At 34.1% G+C, this 26,296-nt stretch overlaps 1 protein-coding gene across 1 annotated transcript in view; it reads right to left on the reverse strand.

Annotated features, from left to right (window-relative positions):
* Window positions 1–26,296, reverse strand: part of CNTN5 (contactin 5) — a 535,125-nt gene that overhangs the window by 491,573 nt on the left and 17,256 nt on the right. Inside the window, exons 3-4 of the mRNA XM_047071958.1 lie at window positions 23,820–23,943; window positions 23,517–23,692 (exon numbers count right to left, since the gene is read on the reverse strand). Coding sequence (XP_046927914.1) covers window positions 23,517–23,692; window positions 23,820–23,943 — 300 coding nt within the window. The remainder of the gene's footprint in view (window positions 1–23,516; window positions 23,693–23,819; window positions 23,944–26,296) is intronic.

Genomic DNA, 26,296 nt, shown 5'->3' on the forward strand with positions numbered 1-26,296 from the left:
TATTTCTGATTTTGCCATTGTGCATAAGTGTTATTCTTTTACGTTTAGCCATATTTTATCATGTCTCATTAAGATTTAAAACATACAAATTACAGTAATAGTACCCAAACTCTAACAGAAGAGTTTCTGATCTGCTATACAGATTTCATGATTGTTGTCAAATACATATTTAAGACTCTGGCTGGAGGTGAGGGGTAAGAAATGGAAGGGTGAGGTGACATTGTAGTTTGGAAATCATTGTTTCTACCCTGGACAAGATTACCTCTTATGGTTGAATTATAAACTTGGAGGTTAAATTATTATACTTTTTGCTGTCGGTTGAAAAAAACATACCACTTCTCTACTTCTTGCTACATTTGTGCAATCAAATTTATTTAGAGAGCAATTAAACTTTTTCCTCCTTCCAAATATAGGCACAGCATACATCCCCAATCACAAAGACATTTATTATACTATTCCCAGTTCCACCGCCAAATCACGTACTAGTGTGTCTACCACTGAGAGTAGTGCCTTCCAATTAGGTGGCATGGCAGGGGGCAAAGATAAATCTGCATTTCCACTTCCAGATAGCATCCTGAAGCTAACAGTGCTGCTCAATACCGTGCAGTAACTAGGAGGCTGAAATTGCTTGAAACTTTCTGGAAAATATTAATTGTGACATTTTAAAATAGATCCCTAAGGGAGTAGTTACCCTTTTCTAATCATCTTTGCCATATAGATCCAGATTTAATACCTGGAATGCAGAAGCAAACTGAATAGAGATAAAGTCTATGAAAATCAGCCTGTCATAGTATGTACTACATTCTGCACTATCCAGATCACTTGATTGCATATTACCAATTCCTCACATTTTGCCTTGTCAGAAAGTTGCAGCTGGTGATCCTGTTTCCTGGTGTGTAGTTTGAAGAAATGAGTGGATTTTAGCCATGTATTTATAATGAATGTTGTTCTAAGGAAGGGAATAAGATAGCAAATTTAGCAAATGGAAAGGAGATTTAGGAAGTAGTTGAAGAGGTCATTTTAATGCTTGCTAGAGTTCTTATTTAAAGAATTAAACTTTGGGGTGACTGGGTGGCTCAGTTGGTTAAGTGTCCAACTTTGGCTCAGCTCATGATCTCATGGTTCGTGGGTTTGAGCCCCGCACTGGGCTCTGTGCTGACAGCTCAGATTCTGGAGCCTGCTTTGGATTCTGTGTCTCTCTTTCTCTCTGCCCCTCACCTTTTCTCTCTTTCTGTCTCTGTCTTTCTCTCTCTTTCAAAAATAAATAAACATTAGAACATTTTTAAAGATTTAAAGTTTAATATTATGCCAATTTCATAAGAAAGAAATAAAACTCAGGATATTATTTCATGGAAGATATGTTAAATATTTTAAATTTTATTTATATTTATCTATAATACAACACCTATTGAAGTAAAAGGCAAAGTTTTTACAGTAAGTTCTGGATTGAAATAATCAGTGGATTTTGACAAATCGCCATTTCTCAGAGTCTATTTCTTCTCAATAACATGTATGAAACTATGCCTTACTGAATTGACAGGTCCAGATATGAAAATATTTGTAAAAATACTTTATGAACACTTTACGTCCTACACCCAGAAAAGTATGGAGAAAATTAACCTCTTAAATTTCCCTAAAACTTGGTTTTTTTTTTTTTTGAGGTAAAAGAAGTTTTCAAAATACTAATTTTGAGATGTCATATAGGTCAATGGAACAAGTGGTGGTCAATAAGAGGATATTGTAGGTCAATTATTGGTCCCTGGACCCACTCTCTGAAAGTCCAGTGTCATGTGATGTTGAAATCACTGCAATTGCCTGTTTGTGTGTTTTAATCTATTTTTTTTTTCAATCGTCCTTCATTTTGCTCAGACTGGTGTCCCTAAAAGAGAATTTCATCAATTCTCCAGCTTATTTAAAAACTGTAGGTGTCAGGGGCGCCTGGGTGGCGCAGTCGGTTAAGCGTCCGACTTCAGCCAGGTCACGATCTCGCGGTCCGTGAGTTCGAGCCCCGCGTCAGGCTCTGGGCTGATGGCTCGGAGCCTGGAGCCTGTTTCCGATTCTGTGTCTGCCTCTCTCTCTGCCCCTCCCCCGTTCATGCTCTGTCTCTCTCTGTCCCAAAAATAAATAAAAAAACGTTGAAAAAAAAAATTAAAAAACTGTAGGTGTCGCTCTTGTTAATCCATTTTTAAGTACAGACTCAAGAGATTACAGACCAGCCAAAATCTCCCTCATTTTTCCTCTCAATATTTACCTACCCAACTCCTCAGTACAAACCTTACGGGCCCCACTACAGTTCATCTTCCCCACTTCACATTATGCAGCTTGCCATCTACTGTGATAGACAGTTTGTCTCCATCCCCTTTATGTCTCCTTATTGTTTTGCTGCAAACTACATAGTAACTGCACTTTTCAGTGCTGTGCACTAACTTGGAATCATCTTGTTCTAAATCCTGTTCAATCTATGAATATTCTACAAACTGGATCATAGACTTTGAAATCAGAGACCTGACTTTAAATTCCATTTCCATACTTCTTAGCTAGGAGAACCTGGGCAAGTTTAAGCCTGTTTATCAAAATAGGATTAGGGCTTCTTACCTTTAAAAGTTATTTTGAAAATGTAGACAATTATATAAAAAACACTGAGCACACTGCCTGGTACATAATAAATTTTCAATAAATGTTGATTTTAGATACGATTATAATTGTTATAATTACATATTTTCTTACATGATTCTTTTGTTTTAGATACATTTATTGTGTGTTATCTCTTATACACTATGTCTGGTACATCTTGAGTGGTTTTCTCCTTCTCTGTATGATGAGCGAATAACATTCTCCCAAAGTTGTCCATGTCTGAATCTTGGAATTTGTGAATATATTAGGTAAAGGAAAAAGGGGAATTACAGTTGTTCCTGTAATCAAGGCTGCTAATCAGCTGATCTTAACATAAGCAGATTCTCCTGGATTATTCAGGTGTAACCAAAAGGGTTCTTAAAAATAGAGAGGCAGAAAAAGAGAATCAGATGTGATGATGGAAGCAGTCAGAGTGATATTATGCTGTGGCTTTGAAGATGGAGAAAAGGGGTCATAAAACAAGAAATTTAGGTGGCTTCTAGAGACAGGGTAGGGGGGAGGGTAACGGATTGGTCCTTAGGGCTTCTAGAAAGGAATGCAGACCTGCTCAACCTTGGTTTTACCTCAGTGAGACCCATGTTGAACTATCCTGCAGGACTGTAAGATAATAAAGGTGCACTGCTTAAGCCACTACATTTGTGGTCATTTGTCACAGCAGCAAAAGACAACATTTAGACCAGTCTTTTGCAATAACAACCAGCATGGTACTGGCATATAATAGGTACTCAATAAATGCATGTGTATTTAAAACACCACATTTATGCTGATTCCTTGTCATGCTGAGAGAGAGAAAGAGAGAGAGAGAGAGAGAGTATGTGCGTTTTAAGGGTGGGAAAGATAAGAGAACAGTCTCTTTTTATAGTTCTTGGATCTAGAAAACAGTGATCCTGACAACAAGAAGTAATATGTTTATTGCACTTTTTTTTTTTTAAAGAATAAGTTGGAAACACACACGCTTTAGAATCAGCTAGATCAGTGTTGGAATCCTAGGTTTATTTCTAAATATCTGTATGCCCTTTGGGACTGGAGCCTTATACAATATATTCCATGTCGCATTTAACTCATGTAGGTTCTAGTCACCAAAATTATATAAGTCCCCAAATATTTACACAATTCCCTGTGGCCTATAAATCTCTGTTCCCCAAGGAACCATATTTCTTTCTACAGATGATACAGGAAGTCGTAATACGGGTTGATAAATACTGTAGTACCATTTGCCTTTAGGGGAAAAGACATGACCACAGGGAAGAGGAGCCAAAGGAGCTGAAATATAACCTGGCCTTAATACCCATAGGCTGAACCCAGCAGGATCCAGCTCCCTGTGAGATTTCCTCCACAAATGGCCACTGCAGTAAATTAATAGCCCTGACTCTAATTCACATAACAGTAGAAACTTACTCAACTCATTTTAGCCCTAGTTCCCAAATCTCAGTACTGATGATGGTGTCCAGTGGCTGGAAGGCACAAAATGCATGCATTAGCACCAAGTATCCAAGAAACTTAACTCCACCAGGGATGGTAGGCATCCTGAGTTTGGGGAAGATTTTAAAGAAACCATGAGTAAGAACTTCAACTTCTTTGGGCCTCAGTTTTCTCAGCAGCAAACTATAATAAAAATGGTTTTCCTGCAAATTCATACTGAGAATTAAAATTGTTTTAAGTACCTAATACTGTACTAAGCATAATGTAGGTAATTATTAAAAGATAAGCTTTTATTTTAAATGGAGCAAATACTAATAATGTAAGAGAAGGAACCAGTACTTCTGTACTCATAAAATGTGCCAAGGAAATTGTTCAGCTGCGTCATTCCCTAAGTTTTTAAGTGCATGAAGAAAGGAGAGTTTATTCATTTTCTATACTCAGAAGTGCACTTCCAGAGCAAGACCACTCCTGACAAGCCACTTGAAAACCACCCAAATAGTGTGTGAGATCACATTGTTTCTTATTACAAATTACATCATCAGAACATTCCAGAAGCTAGAGTACCTAGCTTGACACATCTCTGGAGGCTGTGAAATTACTGAACTGTGGCAGTATAATATAAAAACCAGTAGCATTCTCAAGAAGGACTGTTGCATTTTAAAATATATAGAATTAGGAAAAGCAATACTACCACCATGGTGTGATGCAGGGAAAGAAAAAAAAATCATGAATCCATATGGCTATTGTCTTAAATCATCAAAAAGTAATTAAAACAAGTGAAATCAAAGCAGCCTACAACTACCTATAAGCCCAGATTTAATGAGTTGTGGAAAATGTAATAAACTAAACAAATCACACATTACTATTAATTAATGGGCTGTAAAAGACTTCCAGGTGGCTTAGGCAAATAATTCTTATTTTATATTTTGGAAAGAAGGTTTTTGGTAATTACGAGATAAGTATAATTTATCTTAGCTGGTTTTATCTTAAAACTGTGATATTTCTGCTTTATTATAAATGATTATTTAGATTACTTTAAATACATGTTTTCCCAATTCCTTATATGAAATTATATACATAAATTATTTCTCAATTATTTTGTATCAGATTATATTCATCTTGATATAGAAATATTAAATTTATAAACTTATAAGTCATAAATATTTTCTCCATAAATATTCTGGTTAGAAGAATTAATTTGATTGGAGGATATATTATTACAATTTTCATAATATGTATATCCCATAAATACAGAGAAAGGTTATTTGAATTCTTTTTCTGGTATCTGGCACTCTTTTGTTAATCTAATACACATTTGTTATGTCCCAGTGAGAACTCTTTATTCTTAAGGATTCAAAGATTTTAAACTGAACTTTAAGGCACTAATATTTTTATAATGAAGACATATAGTAATTAGGTTATATGAAAACTGGAACGATATAGCAATGTATAATATGCTACTGAAGCATAGAGGGGAGGAGGATACACAGAGGGTATTAAAAAATGAAGGTGGCATTTGCAGCACATCTCACAGAAATAAAAGTTCTCAAGACAGAGATGGAAGACACTTACTACAATAGCTGGCATAAAATAGGTGTTTTGTTAATGTTGTTATGTAGATCAAGGCAGAGGCAACTAATTCCTCTTTCTATAATTGATATTCATTTATTAACTTAATGCATGTTTATTATATGAAAATGATTATATTGTATTTACATTTAAGGGTTCACAAATATTTGAAGTGTTTATGTCTGTTAGTGGAGGCAAACAATAATTGTGGTCTATGACTCTGTTTCAAGAGAAGATTGTACATTTTCATACGTTTACATGTGAATCATTGTATTATAATAGAAAAGAATCTATTGTCTTTTATCATTAGTTTGATGATATATTAGCAGATCCAGTTCCTGAAAACTTTGTGATAAAAGTTTCATTATGATATACATTAAAAGAAAATAAATTTTAAAATTAATTAGGAAGTTCAGGGCAGGTGTCTTTGAGAAAAATGACTTTGTGGCTGAGACGTGATGAAGACAAATAGGGAGACTTGGGAAGATACAGGGAATGAGAATTCCCATCAACAAGGCTCTTAACAAGACCTTGTGGGGCAGGTGGCTTTGTACATCAAGGAAAGAATATATAGGGCTGATGTATAGTACCAGATGGGACCCAAAATTAATAATATCATTCAAGAAGCGTGCACAAAATGAGGTCAGAAGAGGGCTAAAATGGACTGTTAGGTACCAAAACATGTAGGAAGATAGCAGAGAATCACAGGCCAGAAGAGAAGACAAAAAAAGCAGGAATAATAACAGATACTATCCTGTGATAGTATCTACTTGATTGTAAGTGTTCAATAAATAGTAGAAGTATAGATTTCTTTGTCTGGTAAAAGAAACAAAATTATATGTAAATAACTATAGTCCTGAATATTAATAATATTAATATTAAAATTAAAATAAAGCAATCTTTAAATTGCCCTAAATTTTCCTACTGGGAGACTGTATTTGAGTCCAGAGTTTTGGGCTTTAAGTCACATAAACAAGAGTTTAAAAAATTTGTCATTGCAGGGGCACCTGGGTGTCTCCATCAGTTAAGTGACCAACTTTTGATTTTGACTTAGGTCATGATCTTGAAGTTCGTGAGTTCAAGCCCCGCACTGGGCTCTGCACTGGCAGTGTGGAGCGTGCTTGGGATTCTCTCTCTCTTTCTTAGTCTCTCTCTCTTTCTGCCCCTCCCCTGCTTGCATTCTCTCTCTCTTTCCACCTCTCAAAATAAATAAACTTTAAAAATATTTACCATTATAGAGAGGTCTCAGGATTCTGGAGAAAATCAAGAAAAATTTAATGGAAAACAGGGCATGCAATTTATAACAAGGGAGAAGTAGGTTGTCAATAGCTATAGAAATAAGAAGGTACTACAGGTCCGTATATCTGTATGAGGAAGAGAGAAGAGGGGATATTGTAAATTAACTGCAGTAAATAATAAATGTGCATCAAAAGTGGGAGATGGTAGGGGCGCCTGGGTGGCTCAGTCGGTTAAGTGTCCAACTTCAGCTCAGGTCATGATCCCACAGTTTGTGAGCTCAAGCCCCGCATTGGGCTCTGTGCTGACAGCTCAGAGCCTGGAGCCTGCTTCAGATTCTGCGTCTCCCTCTCTCTCTGCCCCTCCCATGCTCGCACTCTGTCTCTCTCTCTCTCTCAAAAATAAATAAACTTTAGAAAAATTAAAAAAAAAAGTGGAAAATGATATCTGGAAAGGTTGGTTGAGTCCAGATGTGGAATTTCTTAATTTGTGTTAATACTCAGTGGAGCATGATAGCTTTTAAGCAGAGGGAGGTCTTGATAAGAACTAACATATCGGAAAACAAAGGGTGATGATCAAACCATTCACAAAGCTATCACAATAGTCCAGATAGAAGGTACATTGAGGACTTCAACTGGGGCTGTTGCACTTTGGTAAGGTAAGGATGGACATGTGAAAATTATTGGGAAATTGGTTGGATATGGAGAGTATTAGGAGATAATGAAGACAGGCAAACAGTGATGTTCCCAAGTTTTCTAGTCTGATATCATTGACACAACTTACAAAAGAGAAATTCAGAAGCCTGGCAAATTATTATGTCAAGAATATGAATTGAAATTGTGGTGCTGAAGGAGATTTTCAACAGGTAGAATGGCAGTAGCTATTAGAAATAGAGTCAGAAACAAAGAAATGGATCTAAGAGATATGAATTTATACTCCATAAAGCTAGTAGTTGAAAACTGAGACAGTGTTTGAGGTAGTTTATAGAAGGGAGAGAGAGAGAGAGAGAGAGAGAGAGAGAGAGAGAGAATGAGAGAAAGAGGGAGTTGCCCAAAACTTGGGAATGTCTATACAGAGTAAAAACAGGATTACAAACAGAAACAAAGAAAACATATTTTATATGTTGTGGAGTACTGGGGAGGAAAGACATTAAAGAATGTGCTGCATAAAAGTAACTTCTCTCAAGCTGTTGAACCTCATATGTGAACTACTAATCTAGGAATAAAGTACTTTTAAGATATTTGAGCATCATATCAAAGAAAATGTTGAGATAGGGACTGTAGGTCATATCCTCAGGCAATGGGTAAATCAAATCAAAGTCAATATTTCCACTGCAGCTCTCTGCAAAGGCACAATATTGGATGGTTAGAGATTCTTATAAGCTTCAAATGGGATGAAGGTTAATATTTTGTAAATTTTGCCATTTACATGTGAGTATAATTCAAGGAAGGACTTATATTCTATATAATGCTGACACTGAGCATTGTATGACTTATATTCTGTATAATGCTGACACTAAGCATTGTATGCTCAGGAGACCTCAATATTGTTAAAAATTAATTGAGTGTACAATGGGGAGAAAGATGGAGCTAGAACACCCATGAATTTTACTGTTGAAGGGCAAAAAGCATTTTAAATTATTGTTTTCAATAGAATATAATGTATAAGATGTGTGGCTCTCTTAACTTGTTATTTAAATTCCACTGTCCATCCACTGCCTAACTTTCAAAGAAACAAATGTTTTGTTTTGTTTTTCCAATTTCTTACATTATGCTTGATATCCTGTATACTAACTTCTACCTCATTCTTCTAATGGAAGTACTGTCTTTATATTCAACACTGCTGTCTTTATTGACAAATACAGTTTCCTTACCCTTATTACCTATAAATAAAGTGAATGCATTTGAAGTGGTTGGCAAATCTTGTACTGGAAAATCTATCCTCCATTGTTTTCCATGATATACTACTCAGTTTCTTTACCTTCTACTCTGTAACTGCTCTCATTGATTTAGTTCTTCTAAATAAAGGAAAAATGTCTGTGTTTTCCTCTCTCTCTCATTGCGTTAGGCTCCACTTTGATGGAAAAAAAAGCAACTAATCTATTTTCTACTTTACCCTTCACTTGAGAGAAGTCATAAATAGGATAGATATATTATCTCAAACACATCAAAGGGTCCCAAGCTATGCTAACTCTCAATTTCCTTTCTTATGCTAATGGGAATTTCTAATTTTTATTAGAATTAATATTTTATAATAAAGGAGCACAAGTTTATAGCCTAGATTAAGTATTCAGTCTTTTTAGCATAAGCAAAAACACTTCTTAACCAAACACACATGATATACACACACACACACCTGCACATCAACCTTTAGAATTTATCATCATTAAGGTAAATTGAATCACCTGGTTATATGCTTTATTATGCAATTGAGAAAAGCCAGCTTATTTATTAAATGAGGTTTTAGGAGGTGGAAATTTCTCTAACAAGCTATTATATTTGTGAAAAAGTGGAAAGTCTGGTGAGCTGCTTTTCTCTAAGATCCTTTTAAAGCTAATCATTTTAATCATCTGTCTGGCCTTGTGATTTTCCTATTATTGTCATTTACTAGTGACTACCAACTTGAAAAGTTACATATGATTTATAATCAATAATTATTTTCTAAACTAAATAATGAAATATATTTTAAATCCATTTTAAAAGAAAGATATAATTATGAAAGTTAAATTTTAATACAGAATTGTGTTAAATATAAATGATGGGGTTTTTTGTTCTTTTTTTCCACTCTGTATAAGGTTATAAATTTTAGGAATGAAATAGTCCTACATAATCTATGAATAAAGGAAAGCAATTCTATTTTATAGTTTTATAGGAAGATGATATTTTGTCTCCATGGCAGAGGCCAGTGGGGTGGGGTTGGAATCTGTTATAAGTAAAGATAAAGGATATCATTTTGTGGTTGAAGAGTTTTAATGGACCCTAGGTAAGGACAAGCATTTCTAGTTCAGAAAGACAATGTAAAATATATGTATTAAAATATATTATTTTTCCTTAGCTAGTAATACATAAATGTGTTTAATAAGATCTAAGAAAATCTTATATTCAAAATGATGCAGAGGTGCCAGACTTGTAAAAGTAAACAAGATTATGTTGACAATTAATTTTTATGTTTTATCTATAAATACTCATTTAGCCTCTTCCATATTTATTATGCCATCCAGATCTGTTAGGGAAAAAATGAGCCCAATGTAATTAGATTAATATCCACAAATTTTATATTACTAGTATTTCCAAAATATAAAAACTCAAGTAGTAAAATTTGGACCATAGTTAGAGCTTGTTTCCATTAATTTTGAAAGTAGAAAAACACTCATAACTACTAGCTTTTCAACTGATTATGGTTTATGTCCACAACAGTAGCCGTAGCTATAAATTTAGGTGCTACAAAAGAGTTTGAACCAAAGTAGGCTAAATGGGCTCTGCCACCACTATGCTACCCCTGCTGCCATTGCCCAACATCATTGTCTACTTCCCTGTTTAAGGGCACTGCGAGGCAATTCCCATGCTGCTGGCTGACCAGGGGCAGAGCTGTTAGGAGGAGGTGGTTACCAAGAAGACCTGGCTGCAGGGCTCACTCAAGAACTCCTATCTCTATTAGCAGCTTCCCAGGTTCCAGGATGGAGACCTTACCTGCCATTCTGCCACATCTGGGCCTCTCCCTTGGCCTTTATGGGAAGGACCAGCGGGAGGTGGCCCTGGTGGATGTGGTGAATGATGGCATGGAGGATCTTCATTGCAAATACCTCATCCTCGTCTATACCAACAAGGAGACATGTAAGGAGGAGGATGTGAAGGTACTGTTGTCTGAGAACCAGGCCTTCATCCTGGGCAACCAGATCTCCTTTGCTTGTTGCTGCTTCATCAGGTCCTGGCCCCTGCTGCCTGCTGCCTGGGTTCCTTACATCTGCTCTCAGGCTAGTGGTTTGCCTTGATGCCTGTCCAAACTCAAGGCCTTCCTCGCTTCTTCCCCCACACAGAACCAGCCTATGAATGAATCTGGAAGCAGTGAGAGCTACCGGGAACTCTGGCAGGAGGCGGGGCTGCCTACCTTTCTTTCCCAAGGACCAGTACAATTTCCAAGAGAGGAAAAAGAAAAACAGATAGACTAACCAGATATCCTTAATTTCTAAGGTTAGACATTCTTTTTTTTAATTAAAAAATATATTTATTTATTTATTTATTTTGAGAGAGAGAGAACAGAAGAGAGACAGAGAAAGGGAGAAAGAGGGAATCCCGAGCAGGCTCCTCACTGTTAGCACAGAGCCCAACATAGGGCTTGATCTCACCAGCCCTGAGATCATGATGTAAGCCAAAATCAAGAGTCTGATGCTTAACTGGCTGAGTCACCCAGGAACCCCATAAGGTTAGGCTTATTCTAAAGTGAGTACAACTGCAACAGACTGAATGGAACTTATTTTGGATAATAAAGACATTACTGAGACAACCATTAGCTGTGTATCTCCTGAATGAAGTTTGACCCGGTATTGATAGTCAAATTGTCTGAATTCTATTCATTTTACCTCTTTTCTAATTAGGGCTATTTTGAGTTTCACCTGCATATTAATAGAAATCAATAAGAAGTTCTCAACATAATATTAAATTATGCATCATTAGATTTATTGCAAAAAGTAGCATTAGAGTGAAGCAGTTAGCATGTGTGCTCTCTGTGTAGCACAGTATTGGCATAACCATTCTGAACAGATAAGCCCCCTGAGATAAAACAGACCAAAAAGTAGTCTATGTGACTATACTGAAGTATAAATTAAAAGCACGAATGATAAGAATGTAAGTACATCATATATTTTACATAGGTTAAATTCAAGTCTTTAATCAGCTGTGCAGCCACAAGTAGAATATAAGACCCTTATCACTGCAAGTTTCTGATCTCAGAGAGTCTGTGAGACCATTCAGCAACCTTCAGGATTGTTTGGGTGGTTTAATGGGATATCATATGCAGAAACTCTGCAAAAATATTATTAAGAAATCTGGATCTAGAATTAGAATAAGACCTGAATTTCACTTTCACATTTTGTTAACTATGTCTGTTGGACAAGTGAGCTCCCTCCCTCAGACAGTTTCCTGAATTTCAATATGTTTAAATGTGGATAATGATAAGTTATGGCATTTTTTTCTTTGTAATTGAATATAAAATTATATTCAAAAAGTTTACTCCAGTTTCTGGCACATAATAATCACTTAATAAATCTTAGCATTTATTGTTACCATTTTCATTATATACTGTTAATGTTTATATCATTAAATATAAATACTATATAAGTATCTAACAGTTAAAATAAATTGATTGTACAAATTGATATACTTTCATTACAGTGTTTATTTTATGAACAAAGATAGCCTTGTTTTTCTTAATCTCATAGTGAGTGAATCAACTAAGATAAAAAATATTGAGAATATTTTAAGAAAAAAATTGGGAAAATTCTCTAAAATACAAAATAACATGAATCTTCTTACTGACAATTTACAGACATACTTTTGGTTATATTGTCATGACAGATGTGATCCTTTCAAAATATTGTCTAATTTCCTGTTAACTATTTATGGAAGACAATTCTCTAAATTCATCTACCTATTAAGAATTGAGGGTTAAACTTTTTTATTTCGTTTCAAGATTTTAAAAATATTAATTATATTAAATATTAAGCAATAAATTGTATTAAATATTATTTCTGGATTTTTTGACATGAATTATGGAAGTGACACTGGGTAGACACTATAATGTTGACAACTAAAATAAAATAACATTTATATATACATTCTTAAAGAAGTTGAGAGCAAATTTTGTTTCTTAGTTTGACAAATTCTATCACTATGTCCTGACTCTAAGTTTACAACCCAATTAAGCTATGAAATGAATAGGAATAGGATATGAAATGAATATTCATTACTAATGGGATCAATAGAGAGATGTTGCTACAATTCTAGAATCACTTTTAAAAAGTAAACTTAGAGAGCTTTCTTTTGTCTGCAGTCAAGGAAACATCTAAAATTGCTTTTATAGAGATGCCGGGGTGATTAAGTCCATTAAGTATCTGACTGGATTTCAGCTCAGGTCATGACCTCATGTTTCCTGAGTTCAAGCCTTGCATCAGGCTCTGTGCTGACAGTGCGAAGTCTGCTTGAGATTTTCTGTTTCCCTCTCTCTCTGCCCCTCCCCTGCTCATGTTCTCTCTCTTTCTCTCTCTCTCTCAAAAATAAATAAGCATTTCAAAAACTAAAAATACTTTTATAAAAATGTTACTTTTAATATTTTCTTGGAATATCTTAGTTTGCCTTAGGCATCTATTACAATATGGAAGATATTACCAATAGTGTACAAAATAATATGTAAAGATATAACTAACTTTAAACTGGATATTAACATCTGTTATGACATCAATATTAATTATATCCACAAATACCATTATAGGTATTAATGTCCATTTACTAATAATATAACTGTTGGGTTTATGGAGCTTTATAATTTATAAAATATTTCTGCAAAAATTGTATTACTTATTTTGATTTGCTGTTATGCTTATTAGAGAGGACTGTGTATACACCTCTTAAGGAATCATTTTTCTCATAGGTCTCAGAAGGGAGTTCTTTTTGAGGGTAGTGGCCACTGTGGTACTGGAGGATATTCATTCATTCCCTTACTCATTCTGCAAGTATTCACTGAGTGTTGGCTATGACCGTGCATGTTAAAGGTTGGGGATTAAACTAAAGTAAATTAATAGATAAATGATACATAAAATATATCTTCAGTGAATTCAGAATCTTATAGAGTCAGTGGTATGCTTAAGTTTAGAATGGCTCTTGGGAACCAAGGTAATTTTCATAAATACTTGTACTTCAATATAACAAGAAACAAATATAATAAAGACCATGTGAGATTATATGTATATATATATGTAATATTTTATATTATACTCTCTATATATATACATATAGATATCTATATATACACACATATCTATATCTATATCTATATCTAATCTATATCTATATCTGTATCTATATATCTATCTATATCATCTGTATGTATACACATACATATAGAGAGAGACACAGAGACAGAAAGAAGGTTGTGGGGGGAGGTTAGTTGTTAAATGGTAGCTCAGCAGGCAAATAGACTGTCATATATAAAGATATAAATAAGAATGAAATGATCTTAAGATAGTGTATAGTTCACTATAGCTTGAGTAACAGAAAACTGGAAAAGCAGACAGAATGTAAATAATAAATGGCTTTGAGACCGTTTGTAGGAATTTATACATTATTCTAGAATGCATTAGAAGACTTTAAATGTTTTAGGGACCAGCAGATAATATTAGTATTCCTTGGGTAGAGGAAAAGGGAAAAAGATAAAGAATAGTAACCCTTTATCTATATACATCTGTGTCCATACAGTCAGGCTTAATCACGTAATGCCCCAGTAAACTCCATACTTGCCACTTAAGTCCTATCAAGTGGATAGAACGTAACCTTGGCACAGAGAAGTTATTCTGGTCCCAACTTAGTTTAAACTTAGAGTATAAGCACCATAAATTAGATAGAGTATTTCATCTAATTTATAAACTAGGTTAAATGGACAATGTCTGAGGATATCCCAAACAAAGCTATGAAAGATGGTAAGCATTTTAATCTGAACCTTCTACTCAGACTCAGGCAACACCATTTACAGTGTGAACAAGTCTCCATTGCGCTAAATTGAAGAGGACTTTTATTAAAAAGCTCCTGTTTCAGATATACACGAAGACTTATTAGGATTTATAATTAGGATTTATAAAAGGATTTAGAAAACCAATGTGCACTCACAGAATTTGCCTTAAGTACTAAATTTGATTGAAAACAAAACAAACAAAAAGCAACAACAAAAATAGAAACAAAAAGAAAAAAATGCTGCAGAAAGCTCACATAGAAACTGGGGCCATGACTTCACAGGTGCTGAGGCCCTTCTCAGCTATACACAGCTAATTGGTTGGTAGTGATTAGGGGTTATTCTCTCAGTTCCTCTCCTTTTCATTCTTTGGAGAAAAATATCAGCCAAACCTAATCATCATGTGATTCTTCCACTAGGTGTTATAAAATTATGAGTAGAGTAAAGTGGTTTCTATTCTCGAGATAATAGTTGTATGTTTTGGGGAAAAAATCAAGATTTTAGAGGGTATTGAATGAGAATTCATGTTGAAAGGATCAGAAAAATATTTCTCGAAATTGTGTAGTTCTCAGTCTGGTTTTAAGATCCTTTAGTTAATTTAAGTTTGTTAGTCAAAGAGTGAGAGTCTAAACCCTGAATTTTGTTCTACTTAACATAGTATTTACAGCACTTAGTATCTTCTATATGGCAGAATATTTCCCTGGAAGGAGATTAAAATCTAGAGAATACCTATACCTTACTTGGAAAGGAGAAATTCATTTCAGTAATTAGACCCTATTTTGTATTTTCAGAATTTTCTACACAGACTCCCTTTTTTCTACCACCAAATACTACCATGTTACACTGTCATGGCATGTCAGGTAAAACTGTTACACATTCTCATTTATATTATGTCCAAAACCAAAATCCACATAATATTTTACACTTAAATACTTAGATTCTGATCTTTGTCTCTATAATCACTGAAACTGGTTTTTAAAGGTCTCAAAATCCAAAAATTTTTGAGTATTATTTATAGCATTTGACAATGGACGACAGTTGTCACCTTAAAACTGAATGTCATTAAAAAACCCTGAATGTCATTTATACTTCAGTCTGTTTTATTGGCTTTTTTCCTCTGCCTCTTGGCTTATTCCATTCTTGTCTCCTTCACTAACTCCTTTCTTTCTACCTTTCACTATCTTTCTACCAGAGAAATGTATATACTCCTTAAGGTTAGGTCCTTAGCCCTCTTCTTTCCAGTTCAATTTCTCTTGATGAAACATCCTTAAGATTTCAATGAGTCTGTCATTGTGTTTTGTGGCCAGTTCCTCACTGCCTTTCCTGAGCACCAACCAATATTTTAAAATATTATGTATTTTCTTCTTAAAGTTGAAATAAAATCACCTCATATTCTCATTGTTACTTTATTATGTAACAGTATTATAGATTTTTCAGTTGAATTAATCAATTCCCAGATTCTTGGTATCATTCTAACTTTCCCATATCTTTTACATTTCTACCCCCATCCATTTAATCATTTGCAAGTTCTCATTTGTTTTAGAGTCTCTTATAGATATCTATTCTATTATATTCAATACATAAGGGATTCAAGTCACTTTTGCCTTGATTACTGAAATGACCTCCTAACTTGACCTTCACAATAGAACTTTCTTGGATATATTTCCCTAGAGCAGTTAGTTGTCTGATCATCTCTGCCTGCTCTATGAGTGTGTAGAGTGAATTACAAATTTCTCTGCATTTATGATAAACCATCAGAAATGTATGCAGAGACGTCATGGTCCGAGTTGTATTTTACATAGATCATTTTAGAGATTTTAGTGGAGCTGGGGTAGGATGAAGAGAGATGTTAAGGAGTAGAAAATATAAGCAAGCAATTTTTCTAGTAGTTCTGAGGGAGATAATGAGTATATACACTAAGGAAATATATATGGAATAGGGAGATTTGTACTGATTTTGTTAGCATTAAAGTCTATGAGAATATGCATTGTTCATTTTGGCCCCCTAATATCTAGAATAATGCCCAAGAGAGAGAAGATATTGAGCAAATATTCCATGAATAAAATAACTACAGATGCTGAGCAAAACAAAACAAAAAATTCAATGCATGATGAAGTATGGTATAGGGTAAAAAAGGCAGATTGTAAGTATAGAGTTCAAAGTTAGATTTGAGTTGGAGCTGCTATTTTATTACTAGCCATGTAACTTTGGTAAAATAAGCTTGAATAGCAAGGGTCAGAAAATTTGTACATTCCTGATCTGAGTCTTTGTGGGTTACTTTACATAATGTGAGTGAAGAACTGCCTTTCTGCATTTTTAAAAACAAGAAGAAGAGCAGGAAGACCAAAGGTCAAGTCAGGCAAGTGGTTCATTTTGCTAGAGGGCATTTATCACATATGGACAGAGTTATTCATGAGTTCCATTAATAATTAAAATATATGTTTGAATGAACTTTAATAAATAAAATACTTACAAAAACATTATGTCATAGAATTAAGCATTTGAGGACAATCTGCCACAGATTTCAACTTTGATTCATTCATTATAACTTCCATTTAAAGCACAAAATTACATATTTTAATTTTTTTTCTGTGATCTCAAAGAATCCAAAGGAGTCACACACTCACAATTATTATATCTATTATGATCAGAAGAATTGTCCTTTAAAAGGAAGATTTAAACCATATTCTTCGAGTAAAAACTTTATAAAAGAAAAACATAATTGTTTTGTTTATAGAAAACAAAATTACAAAGCACATCAACTTATTTTGTAATAAAATTAGATAATTTTACAACTAATAAAATTATCCATGTCAATGTGATTCATTCAAATTGATATTCAAATGATTTAATGAAGTTATTATGGACAAAATATCATGGACTAATGAAATAAAGCTTTGAATATACTGTGGAGTTAGCAATTATTCAAATAATTTCATTAGCTATAAATGCTAGTTAAATGTGGTTTTAAAATCTAAGGTCAATTTTACCTTAAGTGAAGAAGTTATGAAATGCTAGAGAAGTAATTTTTGAGTTTTATATAAAAATGAAAGGTTAAATTAAAGGGCTTAAATACAAAGTCTATAAAAATCATATAATCTCTCAAAGAATTAAGGAGGTTATTTTAATCAACTGCTTCAAGAAAACTAATGGAATATTCTGCATCTAAACCATCTAAATGCCCTGGAAAGCAGTATGGTCGAATTTAGATATGAACTATCAATTTACCAGGGATAGCATATAAAGATATTTTGAAGCAAGAGACAGCATGAGGAGATTTTATTCTTGATTCATTTTATGTTTGACTTACTAGTATGAGTTATTTCTAAAAATCCAAATTTTGGAGAGATTGCTATGAGCTTTAGATATCTGAAGGATGTTTTAGAAGTGTGTGGTGTCACATTATCAATTCCAAAGTCTCATCAGCATGGTAATAAGCTAATAGAGTGACAAAGTTTTATATGGTGTATTCTTGCATGTCACTGAAGAGAAATCACTATACTAGGTAAGAAAATTATCCTCATGATGAACATCAGCTACAGGAATAAAGTACACTCTGTCAAAAATAGTCATTATCAATGTTATTGATAACCAGTAACAATCAGTACTAGTGACAGTTATCCAACTTTGTGTTGATTTATGTCTTTCTGAAGTTAAAAACAGTTCACAGGCATGACTTCTTTATATCATTAATTTTTACTATGCCCTTATGAGGTATATATTTATTAATGCCAAAGTATATTTTTAACATGAGTGAAGCTGAACCACATTTATAAATATTCATTTAGGAAGAACTTAAAATAAAAAGTCCTCATGGATAGACATTTATACATGTAAGGGATGAGTTAAAAGGGGAAATGAGCAAGACTACAGCAGTTTCTCAAATCCATTAGCTCCTCAAATCAAAATTAAAAAAAAAACTATAAGTGAATGAATTGAATAGCTTCATGATTACACTGTAGTTACACTTAAATAATTGGTTCGGTTTTATGTCAGGCTAATTACACTTGCTATTGAACTGATATAGGGACGTTGTTAAGATCTCTCTATAAGCCTCAAACAAGAAATTTCCATAAGAATTAAATGTCAAGAAAGTATTTTCTCCTCTTAAGGAAGTTGGGGGAAATTAGAGTCCTTTAAATGTCTGTATTTTTTCCGTTTGCTCTTACTGCTGGGAGTCCCAAGGAAATATTTACGTCTTGACCACAAGATTTTGAGACATTATGGCCTACACTATCTTGACCTCTTATTATGAAATGTATTTTTTCCTGTTGCTGTATTTATTTATTTACATATTTACCTTTTATGGTACATAATTTTATGAAACAAGTCAATCAAATCACATTTGGAATGAGATTGAGATAAAATATATTGAAAAAAAGATTATGTAAATATACCTCTGCTATTTCATATTTAATATGTTGGGTGACAAGTGAAGAGGAACAAAACTTTAAAAGAAGATTATTTTACACTTAATTTTTCGACATATTGCTACATCACCAGGTAAAAGTGCCAATGCTTACTTCCTTATCCCCATTCCCTTCAAAAGCCAGGATCTATAATGATATTATCAGCTACTGATAATAGCCATAGTCATCTTTTTGCTGTCTCAAATTCATTTAGAAAACTTAGCTTTCCAGGTTCTAACCTTAGATTATCCAATACATAAAGATAATTATGAGTAAAAAATTTTATTAAAAGAGAAAATATGAAAAGAAGTAAAATAATCATATACCAAAATTAGTATACACCCCCAACTTTCAGATCTACAAAGAGACACGCAGATACTTAAACTTTTAAACTTGCATAAAAATTAAGCAACTGGCTCACTGACTAAAACTTGAACAATGAGAAGAAATGCAGAATGATTACATACTTATTTTTGTTGCTAATATTTATTTTTGTTATATCATATAAGTATTGATAAAGTGATTATAAAATCGTGGTTGATGAAGCAAACATACAAAGAATTTTGAGAAACTACAATATAAATATAGTTTGAGAGAGGAGTTGAAAATCAAATTGATTATGTCAAAGTGAATATAATACATATTTATATTAGAATAGGGAAGGATTGAGTACTATTAGAGTTAAATAAGAGGTATCATTTGCCTTAAAAAAGATGTTCATTTTAACTCTCTTTTACTAAACTGATTTAATAATAATGTCATCCTACTCACTACAAGAACTTATTTGGAACAGTTTTATATACACCTCTAACATCTAGATTTTAGTCTCCTATAGTATCACGCATGTGGTAAATGAAAAGTAGCTGAATTTATGATTGACTTGGGAGGTGGGCAGGTTATCAAAATATCATTAGTGGAAAGCTAGACTATTTTAAAATATATTTTTGGTTAACAGAGGACAAAAAAGCTAGGATTAGGTGAGTCTCAATAACCAAATTGTGGTTATTGTATTTATATACATATACGTATACATATATGTATTTATATACATATACAAATTGTATATGTATTTGTATATGTATATGTATATAAATATGTATATTTGTATATGTATATAAATAAATTGGATTTGCAAAATCTCATGTATTTCTAATAATACTCAAAATCAGAAAGCTTAATATGATGTGTTTGTGTCTAATATGCATATATAATTTCCAATAAAAAGAGAAAGTGACTCTAATAAGATATGTTTAAGGTTATTATCTTTATTGAATATGGGATTGTTAGCATATGGATACTTGTTTCTTCAATTAAATACATATCCATCTATAAAATATAGATTAGTCTGTTTTCTATTAATATAATTAAGGGAAATTCACTTGGTATTTATTTAACACTGTCCAATAAGTCTTAGAATCACAACATTTTAAACAATTATGTCATATTCCAAAAGGCAAAGCCCACGTGAAAGCTATAAAGTGTTATTGATATAACAAAAATAATGTTCAAATTATACAGGAGGCCAAGTCTGTTAAATACGTCTCACATTTGAATGGAGTAACCAAAATTTGACTGATAACTCAGAAACAAACTCTAGAGTGGGTAATATGATCCTCATTAGAAAGGAGAATTTTAGATCACAATAGCACTATATAGTGTAGAAAATATATCTGATGAAATTACTGGATTATATATGATGAAATTGATGTGTAAACGGTAAAAATATTTATATAACAAAAATATTATAAACTGAGTAAAGCACAAAAATATGTCTTAAGAGTAAGTACAGGACAGAGTTTACTCATAAGTATTAATAAAAATTTTTATAATCAATTTGATAATTTGTAAATTTTGCCTAATTTTATGACATTTAACATGTTTAATCGACTCATATAGTAGACTTGGAATATTTAATTTGATTAAATAGGTTTTGATAATTATCTAAACTTATTAAATATATTAGTTTTAAAATATTAGTTATATATTTAAAATTTTATATAAATAGTGGCTGATAGATATAAAGGATTAATGATTTCAGCTTTAAATGTGTGAAGAGTAATAAACATTCTCTACCCACAAAAAACCTTTAAACATTAAGCATCTATCAACAATAAGTAGTACATTACCTATCTATCTATAAGGTAAACAGAAAATCATGATGTAAAGGAAAGGTGCGACGAAGTTGTTAAACTTACTTCACCTTTGTATCCTTTCACTTAGTTTCAGAAACTGCTTTTTACTTTCCAAGTTCCTACATCATTTTACCCCTAATCACAAAACTACCTTGACTCCTAGAATCCCATAACACCCAAGCTCATATCCAAATATACTGCGAAGCAAGTTGATGGAGTCTTCATTCTCCTCTCTACCACCTATGTTTGCATTTTTCCCCAAAGATCTTCTGGAATGAAGATAGAGCTAAACTAAAGAACATTTTATATATATATATTTTCAAATGGACCTAATGGCCTCTATGTAGGGGAGTAATTTTGTTGCAGAAGTACCCTTCCCTATGTAAGTTACTGTTTCAACCAGGCACATTATATGTATATATGGGCTTCAGAACACAGTTGAGTCTGGTGGGATGGGAATGAGGAAAGGCAAAGTCATAAGATACCACTAATGAATGCATATGTATATTAATCCATATGTTTAAATTAGGAAGAAAGTAAATATTGCTCTAAACCAAGTTTGGGACAGCTGGATGCTGAATAAGTAAGATAGATACATTGGACTTTCCTTGCCTGGTCATTGAACTATAAATGCTGGTACCAATGTGATCACTGTGGGTTGTGGTGAGTATCTGACAGCTGTGACTGGTCTTTGAAGAAATTCTAAGATGATGCAGTCATATAGACACATAGGATCTTACAGTATATAGATTTCTGCTCTGAGGCATACAGAAAACTTTGCATATATTTTGCCGGCACTGGTGATTTGGGGTACAAACAATTGGTATACAAGCTATTATGAATTGGTATACTTATGTCAGATAGCAGACCAAAGAGAAAAGTATAAGCCACTTAGTATTTGTTCATCAAGTTCTCTGGATTTGCTATATCTGTCTTGGAAGGACTGCTCCATTTAGAGAGGAGCAATTAGGAGGGATATTTATTTTGTTTATTAGGTTATTCTTTTGATGTGCATGCTGAAAAGTATTACATTCTGTGTTACACCACACAATATTTTCTAAATTAAAAGGAGTGTATTTAGACTACTATCTTGGTATATTTGGTGTATATAAAGTGCCTGTATGAATTCCTTAGCAAATTTATTTTAAAGATAATATTTAGATTTTTCTAGGACCTAGCTCAATGTTCTCCAAATTATATCCATTATCATTCCTTTATTCTCTTCTTTCTCCTTCACACTCTGTAATAGGATGTCTGGATTCTGGGCTAATTAGCAAAAAATATGTGAGGGAGATTATAGAGAGAAAATCAATTATCCCATTCTTCAGGGTGTAATTTTAAATTAAAAAATCATTGTGTGATGAATTACAGAGCCAATATAAGTTACATATAAATTATTAACACAAATATGCCTACCCACCTATTTTTTAGATACTGTAATCCTCAAGAATTTATATTCAAGTAGGATTACTTACTAAAAAACGGTACTGTTTGTTTGTTTGTTTTGTGTTTTTACTCAGTAGCTTATCTTTAATTTAGTACAAGCTTTCATCATAAATTAAATAACTTCATGACTTTTAAGAATGCATACAGTTAATTAGATAAATATCTATTTTAGAAAATGTCTATATTCTAGTATATATGTATGATTATAAGTATGTCGTACTTTTTCCTAATTAAAAATTTGGGACATCTGACAGGGAAGTTGTAGTTGGAATTGGAAGCATTAGCATTTCAGAGGCATTTCTTTAGCTTCTTGACTACAAGCAGAATTTTTAGAATATGTGATCATATAAACAAAAGAACCTACAGAAAATAGTTACTGTAATAAACTATAGAAGAATAAAAGCAGGTAAGTAGATATTTTAGAAGGCAGGGGAAAGAATTAAAAATCTATTTTTAAGTAGATCTCAAAAAATAATTGAATTCAAAACTTTCTGTGCTTTCATGAATAGCATTTTTAACCTCCCAGACTAGTGTGTTGGGTTTATTTGAAGAGGACAACATGTCGGGAAGTTTCAAAAGAAACACATTGGGGGCGCCTGGGTGGCTCAGCCAATTAAGTGTCTGACTTCGGCTCATGTCATTATCCTCCAGTTCGTGGGTTCAAGCACCCCCTGCGGGATCAATGCTGACAGCTCAGACCCTAGAGCCTGCTTTAGATTCTGTGTCTCCCTCTCTCTCTGCCTCTCCCCACTCTATCTCTCTGTCTCTCAAAAATAAATAAATCTTTAAAAAATTAAAAAAAGAAACACATTGTTTGTATAGCTTGACCAAGGTTTTACCACATTTTAAAATCTGAGGTCTAAATTAAGCTTTTGCCTAACTAAACTTTAAAATTATATGTATATACACTATATACAGGTACATGAAAAAAAGCAAATACTTTACTCACAGGCAAATTGAAGTATGGCTTCTCTACTAAGAATACTTCCAAATGTGTTGGCTGCTAAACACTGATAATGACCAGAATCCTTTGCTTCACTTGGATTGCTTATAATGAAGGTCCCGTCTATCAAACTGTAGCGATAGTCACTTTCCAAATCTATTTCTGTTCCATTTCGAAGCCACCTTAGGAAAAATCAGAAGAAATATATGTAAAAATTACTTGAGATATTATAATACTCCCTGAGAGTGTCAGAATCTCACTGGCAGGAATTCTTAAGACTTCAAAAAATGATTAATAGTGAATTTCTACCTGTAATTGGGAACTGGGTTGCCACGGGCTTCACAATTCAGTGCTACTTTCTTTTCATCAGAATCGGTCGGGAAAATTATATCATCTGGTTCTTGTACAAACACTGGCCCATAGTCCACACTTTCTGTAAGGGCCAAAAGGACACACTTTAAAATTTCTCAAAATATCAAGATTCTTTTTCCATTATTTTAGTATTTAAATTTTTTCTCTTTCCTTGTATTCAAGAGGCATATTACCAAAAGAAAGTTATAACTAGCACACTACATTATTTTAGTGAATTAGAGACCTAGTTATAACTAGCAAATTACATTATTTTAATGAATTAAAGACCTGACTAGAATTTCTTAGTTGACTAAGATTTCTTTTAAAATATGACATATATGATAAAAAACAAACATATCAAATATTGGTGCTGTACATTTTAAAATATGTATCTTTGTATTCATCTAAAGCAGAGCTAAAGAAAATAATACTAAATAAAAAGTTTTTTAAAACCCAAAACTTTGTAAACTCCTAGAATGTTAAACATGTATATATATAATACATAAAAAGTCATGAATTAATATTGTGTAACTACTTAGGTTTTACAGATATGAAAACATTTGTCCTCACGTATTGTCCATACATTCATTTCTTCAACCATCAATCAAGCAATATTTACTCCTAATAATGCTGGGCTGTAAAGAATAAATTATGTAATACAAGCAAATATATTCTCATAAAATAAATGAGACATGCCCTAAAAAAAGTAAAATAACAATTAAAATATCAAAACTGGGGGCTTCTGGGAAGATGGCAGCGTAGGAGGATGCTGAGCTCACCGCGTCCTGCTGATCAGTTAGATTCCACCCACACCTGCATAAATAACCCAGAAAATTGCCAGAAGACTAGCAGAAACGGAGTCTCCAGAGCCAAGCGCAGACAAGAGGCCCAAGGAAGAGGGTAGGAAGGGCGGAGAGGCAGTGCGTGCTGCACGGACTGGCAGGAGGGAGCCGGGGCAGAGGGGCAGCCCACCGGCCAAGCAGAGCCCCCAAGTCTGGCTTGCAAAAGAGGAGGGGCCGGACAGAGTGTGTTCTGACAGCAAGCGGTACTTAACATCTGGAAAGTTATAAGTTAACAGCTTTTTGGGAGAACAGGAGGACTGGAGGACAACAGGAGGGAGAGTTGTTGAGCCCTGGATGACAGAGCTCAGCTTGGCTGGTGACAAAGGTGCTCACCAGAGCCATCTCCCTCACCCATCCCCTAGCCAAAATCCCAAAGGGAACCAGTTCCTGCCAGGGAACTTGCTTGCTCCGTGCAAACACCCAACGCTGTGCTTCTGCCGATCCATCCCTCCTGGGGATTTGACTCCCTCCCGGTGCCGGAAGCAGATCTCCGAAGGAAAAGCTAGCTGAGCCTGCCCCTCCCTCCCCCTTGCACCTTGCCTATCCACCCCAGCTAATACGCCAGATCCCCAGCACCACAAGCCTGGCAGTGTGTAAGTAGCCCAGATGGGCCACCCCACCCCACAGTGAATCCCGCCCCTAGGAGAGAGGAAGAGAAGGCACACACCAGTCTGACTGTGGCCCCAGTGGTGGGCTGGGGCAGACATCAGGTCTGAGTGCGGCCCCACCCGCCAGCGCAAGTTATTCAAGACAGCACAGGGGAAGTGCCCTGCAGTCCCGCACCACTCCAGGGACTATCCAAAATGACCAAACGGAAGAATTTCCCTCAAAAAAAGTCCAGGAAATAACGACAACTAATGAACTGATCAAAAACTATTTAAAACATATAACAGAAAGTGAATTTAGAATAATAGTCATAAAATTAATCGCTAGGCTTGAAAACAGTATAAAGGACAGCAGAGAATCTATTGCTACAGAGATCAAGGGACTAAGGAACAGCCAGGAGGAGCTAAAAAATGCTATAAACGAGCTGCAAAATGAAATGGAAACAACCACGGCTCAGATTGAAGAGGCAGAGGAGAGAATAGGTGAACTAGAAGATAAAATTATGGAAAAAGAGGAAGCTGAGAAAAAGAGAGATAAAAAAAATCCAGGAGTATGAGGGGAAAATTAAAGAACTAAGTGATGCACTAAAGAGAAATAATCTATGCATAATTGGTATTCCAGAGGAGGAAGAGAGAGGGAAAGGTGCTGAAGGTGTACTTGAAGAAATCAGCTGAGAACTTCCCTGATCTGGGTAAGGAAAAAGGCATTGAAATCCAAGAGGCACAGAGAACTCCCTTCAGATGTAACTTGAATTGATCTTCTGCATGACATATCTAGTGAAACCGAATAGAAGGAGAGATAAAGGTCTTCCCAAACAAACAAAAACTGAAGGAATTTGTCACCACTAAACCAGCCCTACAAGAGATCTTAAGGGGAATCCTGTGAGACAAAGTACCAGAGACATCGCTACAAGCATGAAACCTATGGACATCACAATGACTCTAAACCCATATCTTTCTATAATAACACTGAATGTAAATGGACTAA

The sequence above is a fragment of the Lynx rufus genome, unplaced genomic scaffold (assembly GCF_022079265.1).
Source record: "Lynx rufus isolate CCGP_SWC_20201006 ecotype Redwood Valley unplaced genomic scaffold, mLynRuf1.p SCAF_9, whole genome shotgun sequence".
In the NCBI taxonomy this organism is placed as follows: Eukaryota; Metazoa; Chordata; class Mammalia; order Carnivora; family Felidae; genus Lynx; species Lynx rufus.